This window comes from Acanthochromis polyacanthus, chromosome 14, assembly GCF_021347895.1.
Source record: "Acanthochromis polyacanthus isolate Apoly-LR-REF ecotype Palm Island chromosome 14, KAUST_Apoly_ChrSc, whole genome shotgun sequence".
Taxonomy (NCBI): Eukaryota; Metazoa; Chordata; class Actinopteri; family Pomacentridae; genus Acanthochromis; species Acanthochromis polyacanthus.
In genome coordinates, this window is record NC_067126.1 from 6,884,816 (window position 1) to 6,897,031 (window position 12,216).

At 35.8% G+C, this 12,216-nt stretch overlaps 1 protein-coding gene across 1 annotated transcript; it reads right to left on the reverse strand.

Moving 5' to 3' along the window:
• Positions 1–359: 359 nt before the first annotated feature.
• si:dkey-69o16.5 (Alpha-aspartyl dipeptidase-like) lies at positions 360–11,929 on the reverse strand. The gene is made up of 8 exons (XM_022219584.2): positions 11,561–11,929; positions 10,063–10,151; positions 9,501–9,575; positions 9,295–9,374; positions 8,115–8,288; positions 2,968–3,027; positions 2,778–2,860; positions 360–523 (listed from the first exon to the last, which is right to left on the reverse strand). Exons 1-8 carry the CDS (start codon positions 11,653–11,655, stop codon positions 457–459), a joined length of 723 nt encoding a protein of 240 aa, XP_022075276.1. The 5' UTR covers positions 11,656–11,929; the 3' UTR covers positions 360–456.
• Between the last annotated feature and the right edge of the window lie 287 nt (positions 11,930–12,216).

Genomic DNA, 12,216 nt, shown 5'->3' on the forward strand with positions numbered 1-12,216 from the left:
CTTAACAGTAGTCAAATCAAAACTCTTAAAAGCATTCCCATTTCATAAAGCATAAGTTCCTCTTTTTACTCAAATCTATCAAACACATCAGCTTTCACAGTGAGCTGCTGTTCTGACTTCTACACAGTTTCAACATTAAAGAATGTAAGAAATAGACACTTGGTTAGATCAAACTCATTCATTAGGTTATGGCATAATCTGATCCTAAATCACAGTTATATCACAATGTTCCCTTATTTAGCTGTTGTTCTGTCAGAGTCTCCCCTTTGTGGCTGATTCTGGGATCTCATATCTCCATGCTTCACAACACATGCTAATGTTTAGCATGTACAGCATTCACCAAACAGACACGAAGCAGGTTTGTCCTTAAAATATTTATTCTGCTTGAAGCGGAAACATCGTAGAGAACAGTCTCGTCTCCATGGTGACGTCCACCTGACGCTGCCCTGTGATTGGTCAGTTTGTGTCTGTCAACAGGAAGCTGAGGTCGCTGCCCGGCTCATACTCCACCGTGGGCTTCCCCCTGAAACGCACAAATACACGATGTTTGTACGCACAACATGATGAAACAACATGTACAACAGCTGTCTAAGTACCTACAAGAGTTACCAACAGAGGAAAATAAAAGGGCTCTACCTATTAAATGTTTATTTTTTCTCTACACACCCTGCAGTTCAACATAAATATCTCAGAATTTTTGCTAAGTGTCTGTTGGTTGTAGCCACATTAGCTAAAGTTTCTCAGATGCGGCAAAAAAATACTGAATTTTTGTTTTTATTATAAAATCTGCTTTTATTTTTGGCTAAATTTCAAATGAGACACATTTTCGCTAAAATAAATCACAATTTTAAGCTTAGATTTGGTTTATTTTCCCAACAGAACGTCACGTTGCAGGTGAGTTCAAGGACCATAGGAAACTTGAAAACTTCATGATTGTTTCTGATATATGGTATAATTTTGGGTCTTTCTAAAAAAAAAAAAAAGGTCTTTAAAGACCATACACACGTGGACAAAATTGTTGGTACCCCTCAGTTAAAGAAGGAAAAACCCACAATTCTCACTGAAATCACTTGAAACTCACAAAAGTAACAGTAAATAAAAATTTATTGAAAATTAAATAATCAAAATCAGCCATCACTTTTGAATTGTTGATTAACATAATTATTTAAAAAAACAAACTAATGAAATAGGCCTGGACAAAAATGATGGTACCCATAACTTAATATTTTGTTGCACAACCTTTTGAGGCAATCACTGCAATTAAACGATTTCTGTATTTGTCAATGAGCGTTCTGCAGCTGTCAACAGGTATTTTGGCCCACTCCTCATGAGCAAACAGCTCCAGTTGTCTCAGGTTTGATGGGTGTCTTCTCCAAATGGCATGTTTCAGCTCCTTCCACATATGTTCAATGGGATTCAGATCTGGGCTCATAGAAGGCCACTTTAGAATAGTCCAACGCTTTTCTCTCAGCCATTCTTGGGTGTTTTTGGCTGTGTGTTTTGGATCGTTGCCCTGTTGGAAGACCCATGACCTGCGACTGAGACCAAGCTTTCTGACACTAGGCAGCACATTTCTCTCCAGAATGCCTTGATAGTCTTCAGATTTCATCGTACCTTGCACACTTTCAAGACACCCTGTGCCAGATGCAGCAAAGCAGCCCCAAAACATTACTGAGCCTCCTCCATGTTTCACCGTAGGGACAGTGTTCTTTTCTTCGTATGCTTGGTTTTTGAGTCTACGAACATAGAGTTGATGTGCCTTACCAAAAAGCTCCAGTTTGGTCTCATCTGTCCAAAGGACATTCTCCCAGAAGCTTTGTGGCTTGTCAACATGCATTTTTGCAAATTCCAGTCTGGCTTTTTTATGAGTTTTTTTCAGCAGTGGTGTCCTCCTTGGTCGTCTCCCATGAAGTCCACTTTGGCTCAAACAACGACGAATGGTGCGATCTGACACTGATGTACCTTGGCCTTGGAGTTCACCTTTAATTTCTTTGGAGGTTGCTCTGGGCTCTTTGGATACAATTCCAACGATCCGTCTCTTCAATTTGTCATCAATTTTCCTCTTGCGGCCACGTCCAGGGAGGTTGGCTACTGTCCCGTGGGTCTTGAACTTCTGAATAATATGAGCCACTGTTGTCACAGGAACTTCAAGCTGTTTAGAGATAGCCTTTACCTTTAAGATGTTTGTTTATAATTTTTTTTCGGATGTCCTGGGACAATTCTCTCCTTCGCTTTCTGTTGTCCATGTTCAGTGTGGTACACACCTTTTCACCAAACAGCAGGGTGACTACTTGTCTCCCTTTAAATAGGCAGACTGACTGATTATGAGTTTGGAAACACCTGTGATGTCAATTAAATGACACACCTGAGTTAATCATGTCACTCTGGTCAAATAGTTTTCAATCTTTTATAGAGGTACCATCATTTTTGTCCAGGCCTGTTTCATTAGTTTGTTTTTTTAAATAATTATGTTAATCAACAATTCAAAAGTAATGGCTGTTTTTGATTATTTAATTTTCAATAAATTTTTATTTATTGTTACTTTTGTGAGTTTCAAGTGATTTCAGTGAGAATTGTGGGTTTTTCCTTCTTTAACTGAGGGGTACCAACAATTTTGTCCACGTGTGTCTGTCTTGTAAACCCGTGTTGGGTTTATTTTAGTGTTAGAATGAAGCTAAGTTTAGTTTTAAAGTACAGTTCAGTTATTGTAGGTTGGAATAATTCTCCAGAAAATGAACCTAAGTCGCTGTATTTTCCTTTCCCTGATGGTTGGTTACCTGATGAACAGTCGGGCCTTGGTGGTTCCCAGCAGCGTGGCTTTATTTCCCTCCACCAGCAGCATGGATCCCTCCCTCAGGCCCTGGAAACACCAACAACAACACCTTTAACTCTCTTTCTAAAGCTGCAGTTTCACCCGAAAGGACGTCTGAGATTTCATCGTCTGAACTTCCCTTCGCTGTAACTCACCAGGACTGATGGAGTGTCGGATTCCTCGTGGTACTGAGTGATCCTCTGCTCTCTGGTCTCCTGCAAGACAACAATACTGTCAGCAAGGTACCCTAGGTTTGTCCAAAATGACCCAAAGTTTGTCCAAAATCACACAATGTTGGTCTAAAATGACTCAAAAAATGTCCAAAATCATTTAAAACTTGACTAAAACGACCAAATGTTTGTCCAAAATGACCCAAAGCTTGTCAAAAATTACTCCAAATGTGATTCAAAACCTGTCCAAAACGTTTTAAAACTTGACCAAAACACGAATGTTTGCACAGAATGACTTGTAAAACACGTTTTGTCCAAAATTTGACCAAAAGGATACAAGGTTTGTCTAAAATGTTTTAAAACTTGACTAAAACAGTCAATATTTGACCAAAATGACTTGTTAAACCCATGTTTGTCCAAAACGACAAAAGTTATTGAAATTGACTCTAAACATGCCCCAAATTACTCAACATTTGCTCCAAACAATTCAAAATCTGTCCAAAAGGTTTTAAAACTTGACTAAAATAGTCAATATCTTTACAAAAGCACTCAAAACTTGTCCAAAATGAATCAAAAACTGTCCAAAATGTTTTTAAAAGTTGACTAAAAACCCCAAATTTGTCCAAAATGGCCTGAGGTTTGTTGAAAATGACTCAAAATTTGTTCAGAATGACCCAAATTTGGTCCAAAATGACTCCAAATGTGAACACAATGACTCAAAAACAGTCAATATTTGTACAAAAATGACTTGTAAAACCCAACGTTTGTCCAAAAAAGACCCAAAGTTTGTTTAAAATTACTCAAAATCTGTTCATAACGATCCAAAGTTTGTCCAAAATGTTTTAAAGCTTGACTACAATGGTCAATCTGTCAAAAATGAGTCAAACTTCGCCCAAAATCGCCCAAAGTTTGTCCAAAATGATGCAAAAATTGTTAAAATGTTTTAAAACTTGACAAAAATAGTCGATATCTGTCCAAAATTACTCAAAACATGTCCAAAATGACCCAAAAAATGTTTTAAAAAATTATTTAAAAAACTGTCCAAAGTGTTTTAGAACTTGACTAAAATGGTCAATATTTGTACAAAATGACTTGTAAAACCCAACGTTGGTCCAAAATGATCCAAAGTTTATTGACAATGACTCAAAGTCTGTCCAAAATGACTCAAAGTTGGTCTAAGATGACTCAAAATCGAATTAAAACGCCCCGATTTTAACTTCTGTTGTTGTACTAACCAACAGTGACCACCAGGGGGCGACTCAACACAGGAAGCAAATATCTGCTCATGTCAGAGAATGAGTTTGTGTTTTATATATATTATCAAAAAGGCAAATGAACCACCTCTGGAGTGTTTTTATTTTATATTTTGACAGTTTCCTGTTAGACACATCACTATTTTAACAGTAAATTCATCGAATAGGTTATTTAAGCAGCACAAATTCAAATATTCTCACTCATGTAGTGTGAAGATTCACTGCTTTCTGCTCTTTCACGTCATTAGAAGGTGAAAATCTTCTGAAATCGTGGCTCTGGCAGCTGATATGTGCTAAAAGCTGCAGAATTTATTGTTTTTTTACAGCATCTGATTTTATTCTTGGCAATTTTATCATGAGGCGTGGAAAATAACGTAATTTTAATGAAATTACAGGAATTTTAAGGTTCGATTTAGTAACATTTTTAACAAGTCACAGGTGAGTATTTGGAGAATCTTTGTGTTTCTACAGTTTCTGGCTATTAAATGGTGAAATTTTCAAAGTCACAGATGAGTAGTTCAAGGACCGATAAACGTAGAGGAAATCATCATTCTTGTCCTTGTAATCATTAAACTGTGGGAAGAACTGCACACATGGACAGGATTTCATTTAAAGGAAAACAAACAAACAAACAAAAAACTCTTTCCTGGAGCCTCCAAAGTGTGACAACGTCAGAAAACCGTCTCTGTTTCAGTCTGCCGACGCTGCATTTTATTGATCAGCTGCTGCAGTTTCAGTTTCACGTGATGCTGAACTTCCTCAGACTGACCTGACATGAGAGAACCGACAATAAAGCAGCAAATATCTGCAGCTCAGACTGCAGCTGCCGCTTTTTCTGCAGGAGTTTGGATTTTGACAGCAGCAATGTGCATCGTTTTACCGTTTATATGCAGAAAAACAGACTGACTACGTAAAAACGGAATATTTCTGCTCTTTTTACGCCTCAAGTCCTGTCTGGAAACCATCTTTGACTTTTGATCCTAAATGTGTTTCATTTCTGTTATTTTTCACATCTGCACTGATTAAAACACAGAATATGAAGATAAAATGATGCAGCTCTACAGTCTGTTTATATATGAGCGGGGCGGGCAGTAACTGATTACAAGATCAAGTTTTTAATAATGAATAAATATAAGTCTGAGTGGAAACATGGAAATCTGTTAGTTTCTGTAACATTCAAACAGATTTCTCTTTTAGGTTGTTGAGAAAACGTTTTTTCTCGCGGCTCAGAGGATTATTTATGATCTGAATGTGTTCAAAGTACTCTAAGACCTTTGTTTCTTTAGAACTTATCGTTTTTTCCTGCTGATAAAGACCATCACTGATAACGCTGATGCGGCAGATAATCGACCAATCAGAGCAGCTAGAATCAATCCTCCTGAAAGATAAGAAGCTCAGCATCGTTTTACTGCAGCTTCTTATCAGAGAACTGTCTGAACCTCTGCTGGTTTATTAGCTTCTGTCACATTTCTGCTCTCGGTGGGTTCATTTTTCACAGCAGCATGAAGTCCTGCAGCTCCGTGGAAACAGAACGACAGCGGAGGACAGAAAACTCCTGCAGTACTGCATAGCTGGAATGCACAAAATCTTTTAAAATATGAAAAAAACCAAAGCGGAATTTGATATAACGTTCATCCAAAATCACTCAAAGTTAGTTGAAAACGACTCAAAATCTGAACAAAATGACAAAAAAAATGTTCAGAATGTTTCAAAAGTTGACTAAAGTTTTCACTATCTGTTCAAAATTGCACCAAATATGTCCAAAATGTTTTAAAACTTATGTCCAAAATGACCCAGTTTTATTCCTAAATGATTTGAAAACTGTCCAAAAGTATTTAAAACTTGACTGAAGTAGTCAACATCTGTACAAAATTACTGAAAACTTGTAAAAAAATATATATATGTAAAAAAAAAATTCAAATCTGAACGAAAATGATTCAAAGTTGGTCCAAAATGATGCAAAAATTGTCTAAAGTGATTCAAAACCCATCCAAAAGGTTTTGAAACTTGACTAAAACAGTTCATATTTGCACAAAAATTACTTGTAAAATCCAAAGTTGGTCCAAAAAAAAGACTCAAAGTTTGTTGAAAATGACGCAAAAGTGGTCCGAAATAATAATAACTTGACTAAAATAGTCAATATCTGTCTAAAGTGACTCACAATCTGAAAGAAATGACTCAAAGTTGCTCCAAAATGATTCAAAACCTTTCCAGAATGTTTTAAAACTTGACGAGATCAGTCAATATCCGTACAAAATGACATGAAAACCCAAAGTTTGTTCAAAATGACCCAAAGTTTGTTCCAAATGACCCAAAGTTTCTCAGAAATGACTCCAAGTCTGAACAAAATGACTAAAAGCAGTCCAAAATCATTTCAAACCTGACTAAAGCTGTCCATATCTGTCCAAAATGACCCAACGTTGCTCCAGAATGATTCAACACCTTTTCCAGAATGTTTTAAAACTTGACTACAACAGTCAATATTTGTACAAAATGTCTTGTAAAACCCAACGTTTGTCCAAAATGACCAAACGTTTGAGAGAAAACTGCAGTACTGCATAGTTGTAATGCATAAAATCTTTCAAACAAAAGAAAGAACTAAAACTGAAATTGATATTTATTTAACACAAATGTAACAAAAAACACCAGTTTAGCCAAAGAGTCTCTGAATTTTTCTAGTGTGATTACTGGTTGAGCCGATTAGTGCAGAATTTTTAGTTTTTTACAGAATCTAATCAGTGCAAACACATTTTTCTGCTATTTTAAAAAAAAGAAGACATGCAAAATAAGTGATTTTGATGAAATTTCACAGATTTTAAGGTTGGATTTAGGGAAGTTTGACACACTGCAGTTAAGAAAGTTGAAAATCTGATGATTATTTTTGCAAATTTTCAAATGAGATGTGTAGAACAAAGTGGTTTTAATGAAATATCACAGAAATTTGGTAGTTTTGGGCAAAGAGAAAGAGGGAAAATACACAAAAGTAAACAGTAAAAAGTAGATTTAAATACGTGAAGACAACACACAGAAAGACACAGAGGAGAAAGAAAACACAACAGACTATCAAAATATACACAAATACAGAAAGAAAAACCACCAGAAATAAAAAAAAAATCACAAAGGGAGAAACAGGGAAATGAAAGTGACAACTATACAGCAAAGTACCAAAACGCACAAAAACACAAAAAACAAGAGAGAGAAGAGAGAGAAGCTGAAGAAAACGGCAGAGCAGTGAGGAAAGCACGCATTTTCTGCAAATTCTTAAAATAAAACGTGCAAAATAAAGTGATTTTAATGAAATATAAGTACGTCAATTGCACAAAAAACAATCACGAAACACTCCCAAAAAATACAAATACAGAAAGAGAAAAAAACAAGTAAATACACAAAAACACACTGACAGAAAACACCACAAAATAAACAAAATACACAGAAAGACATAGATGAAAAAACACACACAAAATTACATAGAAAAAAATGTAACACTGAAAACACGGAGAGCTGAAAACTTCAGATTCTTGGTTGAAGTTCTGCAGCTTCTGTGTGAGAAATGTCGTCATTCTGATGATTCCTTTATAAAGATGAAGTCTATTTTAAACGTAGAGGTGCAGCTTGCAGTTTGAGTAAAGAACAAATAATGGAACTTTGAAAAATGACTCTGTAAAGTAAAAGTTCTGCATTTAGAATCACATTCAAGTACAAATACGCAACATGAGCTGCATGCAGTGGACCAATCAGAGGTAAAAAACATATTATTAGTCATAAAATCTGGAGTAGTGGATGTTTAAATGAGCATAAAATAGCAAAACTAAAGAAGAAGCTTCATAAAACTGAACCTTAATGAACCTTAATGAGCTGTAAGGAGCGTCTCCCACTCACCCCCATGTGGCGGCTGTTGGGGTCGGTGTCCAGGAAGTGTGGGTTGATGTTGAAGGGCACGAGGCCGATGGCGGAGAAGGACGGTGGGTAGACGATGGGCATGTCGTTGGTGGTGTTGATGCTGACGGTGGCCACGTTGGTGCCGGCGCTGGAGCCCATGTAGGGAACGCCGTCCTGGAAACGAGAAGGAAGAAAGACTCTAAAGACGGCGGCCACAGAGACAGACGGTTTTACAGCGTATGGTTTAGTAACTTTTATTCATTTAGAACTTAGTTTCTGCTGCCAGTTTGGTTTCCTTAAATGAACAAATTCAGCAGCAAAAGATGATTTTTGTTATCAAGTGCTTGTTTGCTTCATGAATCAATTCATTATTTGTCGATAAGGCACCAAAAACAATCTGAAATCTGCAGATATTCAGGCTTTATTTCACATTTTTTCACCTCAGAAACGACTGAACAGTTTCAGATTATTTCATTTTGTGTCGTTTCAGCACAGAATTCATTGTTTTGTTTGTGAATTTATGCAGCAGCTCAGCAATAGATACACACAAAGAAGGAATTTAATACTACAAGTACAACACCTATTTAAAAAACTTCATATTATCTTTTAATTAGTCCACTATTTGGCGTATGACACAAACAAATGTTAAAAAAATTATTTAAAAATTGGCGCATGTCTTGTTTTGTTCCATCAAGAGTGAAAAAAAAAAAAATATTCTGTTAAAATGAAATGTGACATGAAAAAGCAGCAAATTTTCCCCTTTAAGGCACTGAAATCTGATGATATTTGGGATTTTTTCCTCATTTTTTACTTGAAAAGTGACAAAATAATCCGTTTTATTAATGGAGCAGTTTATATTCAGTTCACAATAAAATTACATCAAAGAGGAGCAAATCTATACTTCTGAGATGCTAAAATCTGCAGAGTTTGGGCTTTTTTTCTCTAGTTTTTTACCAGAGAAATGACAAAGTAGTCATCAGTGTGATTTCTGCTGAAAATCAAAAATTCCCTGTTTTGTTAATGAACGTCTGCAGAAGTTTACATTCACTTTCCAATAAAATATGAACAAAAAAAACCAACAAATCTTCACTTCTGAGATGCTAAAATTCAAGAAAAGAGAGAAAAAAGCCTCTAAAAGTGGTCTTATCATCAGTCTGTTCTCAGATATAAACTCTTTCACCTCCATCACTCTCCTCCTGATCTCCGTCACCACCTTGTTGTCATAGAGACTCTTCAGCAGCCGGAAAGTGTTTCCTCCTCCTGAAGACAAAAGCTTCTGTTAGTGTCTGGATGCTGCAGAGTGATGGGAAACAAAATGCAAGCAAAACAGTCTGTAGGAATCAAGAAATAAACTCCTCACTGCTGCTTTATTCTTTTCATTCTCACCTATAAAAATGCCTTCAGCCTTCCGGACGGCGTCGACGGGATCTGAGGCCTCATGGATGCTGCTGACGTCATAACCTGCACAAAAACATCAGTCAGTGTTTCAGAAACGAGGTTTTAAATAACAAACACACAGAAAGAAAGGAAAAATTCAAAAAACTAAAAAAAACACACAAATATAGAAAGAAAACATGCACAAAAAAAACCAAAAAATAGAAATACATAAAGCGAAAACGAGAAAAATGCACAGAAAAACACAGGAAATTTACAAAATTACAAAGAAGAAACTAAACTGAAACACATAGAAAAGAAAAACTACAGAAAGACATGAGGAAACATAAAGAACATTTATGAACACAATAAAGAAAAATAAAGAAAATTGAACAAACGTGCGCAGAAAAGGTTAGACAACAGACAGAAATAAAATAGAAATACATAGAAAATACTACTTAAATACACAGACAACAAAAAAAACACAGTGAACTGCATGAAACACAAAACAAGACGTAGAGAAAGTAAACTGATAAACGTGAAAAGAACTCCACAAATGATCCCAAAAACCCACCGAGACTCTTGAATTTGTCTCTGGCTGTCTTGGTGTAGGCGTCTCTGTCATGGAGAGCATACGGAACAAACAGAACCTTCTTCACATCTCTGAAATACACAAAATAAACCCAGAAACTGTCAGGAAAATAAAATAAATTTATACTATCATCATAAAGACAAAACAGATTTTATTACATGAGCATTAATAGTAATTCCAGCTGTAAAATGTGGCATTTTATTGCTTGTTTAGCGATTAATACACACTTTTTGCAGCATGACACCACAAATAATACACTTAAATACAAATTTTAGGTACATTTGATTATCATTCATGCTCATAGAGGGGTGTATATTTGGTATTGTGGGTTTAATTTGCAGCATAATCTCCACACCAAACTCCATTTAAAAATCTGCCATTTTAAGGATCGATTCGCGCGTATTTAACAACATGCCTCCAGATTTTGTGATTCATTTTTGTCACTGAAAATAATCCTCAGAAACTACAGCTTTATGTCGAATTTCCCCACATGACTGTTCATTCAAAATTGTTATCAAATATATTTATAAGAATGTGTATGTTTCCTATAAAAGAAGAAAATATGAAATTTCTCGATTTTTTAAATGGAGTTTGCTACGAGTTTTGTAGGAACGGGAAAAAAGTCCTGAATTCCTGGTGTATGTCTCTACTTAATTTGAATCTTCTTACAGTTAATAAATCATAACATATTAATAAATATCATGTTTTCATATAGAAGCACCCTTAATTATAAACACGCCAAATTCCATTTAAAAATCTGGCGTTTTAGTATTCGTTTTAGCCCTAATACAAACGTCTACAACAGGACTTTGAGCGATTTTTAGATTAAATTACCCATAATAAATTGATATTTGTGTGCCGAATTTTACCACATTACCATTAGTTCACGAATTAGAAAACGTGTTCATAAAGGCATGTTTATTGTCTAAATTTTACGAAAATCCCAAATTAAAACTGTTTCCAACGGAATTCGCCATTTCCTAACTTGCGCTTACTTTTCAACTTTCAGTTCCACTACCAGACAACTGCTGACTCAGTTTCTCCTTTTCAATTTTTTTTAAATATGTGTGATAATCATAATCATAAATCCTTAAAATGCTGAATTATTACAGTTATAAGTAGAAACAATATAAGCATAAACTTAAAATGTGCTTAAGTTTAACTTTTGTGCTTTGCAGGTTTCTCACACCAAACTCCATTGACAAACATCGCGTTTTAATGGCCGTTTCCTGTTAAAAAACAAGGCTACCTCAATATGATTTTTGCCATTTAAAATTAGTTCTGTTAAAATATGAAAGTATTGCTGCAAGCCGAACCCTACCACCCGACTAATAATTAACAAATAACTATCAACCACGTTTAAAGTTGTCTTAATATTGCCTGACCACCTTGAGAATACTGAAAATGCTCGAATTTTAAACGGAGTTCGTTGTGCGTCTAAAGCGACTTTTTAAAACGCTTTCTGTCCCGTAAACCTTACTTTCCGAAGAAGCTGGAGATGTTCTGCTGACAGTGGTCCAGGTACCCGCTGCCGTGCAGGGTGGAGTTGGACACCAACAGCAGCCTCCTCTTCATGGTGACACTGTCGGAGCTCCGGCTGAGATACGCGGCTTCGGTCCTCCGGAGCTCCGGGGTCAGAGTCCAGCTGAGACCCGCTGACGGAGCCTCTCAGTCGGCTGTGAATCTGCTCCGATCTCCGGTTAAAGTGTTTATTAATTTATTCAGATCAACACACTCTGCTGCTGTTTTTTTTTATGTTTTTTATGTTTTATTTTGGTCAGAAACAACAACTTGCTAAGTGTAAGTATTGTAAGTATTGCTAAGTGTTTATCTGATCTGCCTTCTCACCGGAAGCAAAACTGCAATTACCGGAACTATTCTTTCACAATAAAAGCCCAGTTTTCTTAAATTGAACTCTATTAGAGCTTCAAATTCATCTTTTGTTGGTTTTGGCAATTAAATGCAATTTAATGGTTTTAAGTGGGCTAAGAAGGGTTTTAAAAAGTATATTAAAAGTAGCTATTATTGTATATTTTTGAATTTATCACGTTAAGCCTGTCCACATGCAAAAGTGGATTTAAAGTATTAAATTAAAAATGCAATATATTATTGAAATAAAATTCTACAACTTATTTC

What these genes read in the sequence shown, in the direction of transcription:
- si:dkey-69o16.5 (XM_022219584.2), bottom strand. Translation starts at nt 11,655, where the DNA reads ATGAAGAGGAGGCTGCTGTTGGTGTCCAACTCCACCCTGCACGGCAGC. An exon ending in GGCTGAAGGCATTTTTATAG is followed by an intron (nt 9,375 to 9,500) that starts GTGAGAATGAAA and finishes TTTTGTCTTCAG; the next exon opens with GAGGAGGAAACACTTTCCGG. An exon ending in CCGACACTCCATCAGTCCTG is followed by an intron (nt 2,861 to 2,967) that starts GTGAGTTACAGC and finishes TGGTGTTTCCAG; the next exon opens with GGCCTGAGGGAGGGATCCAT.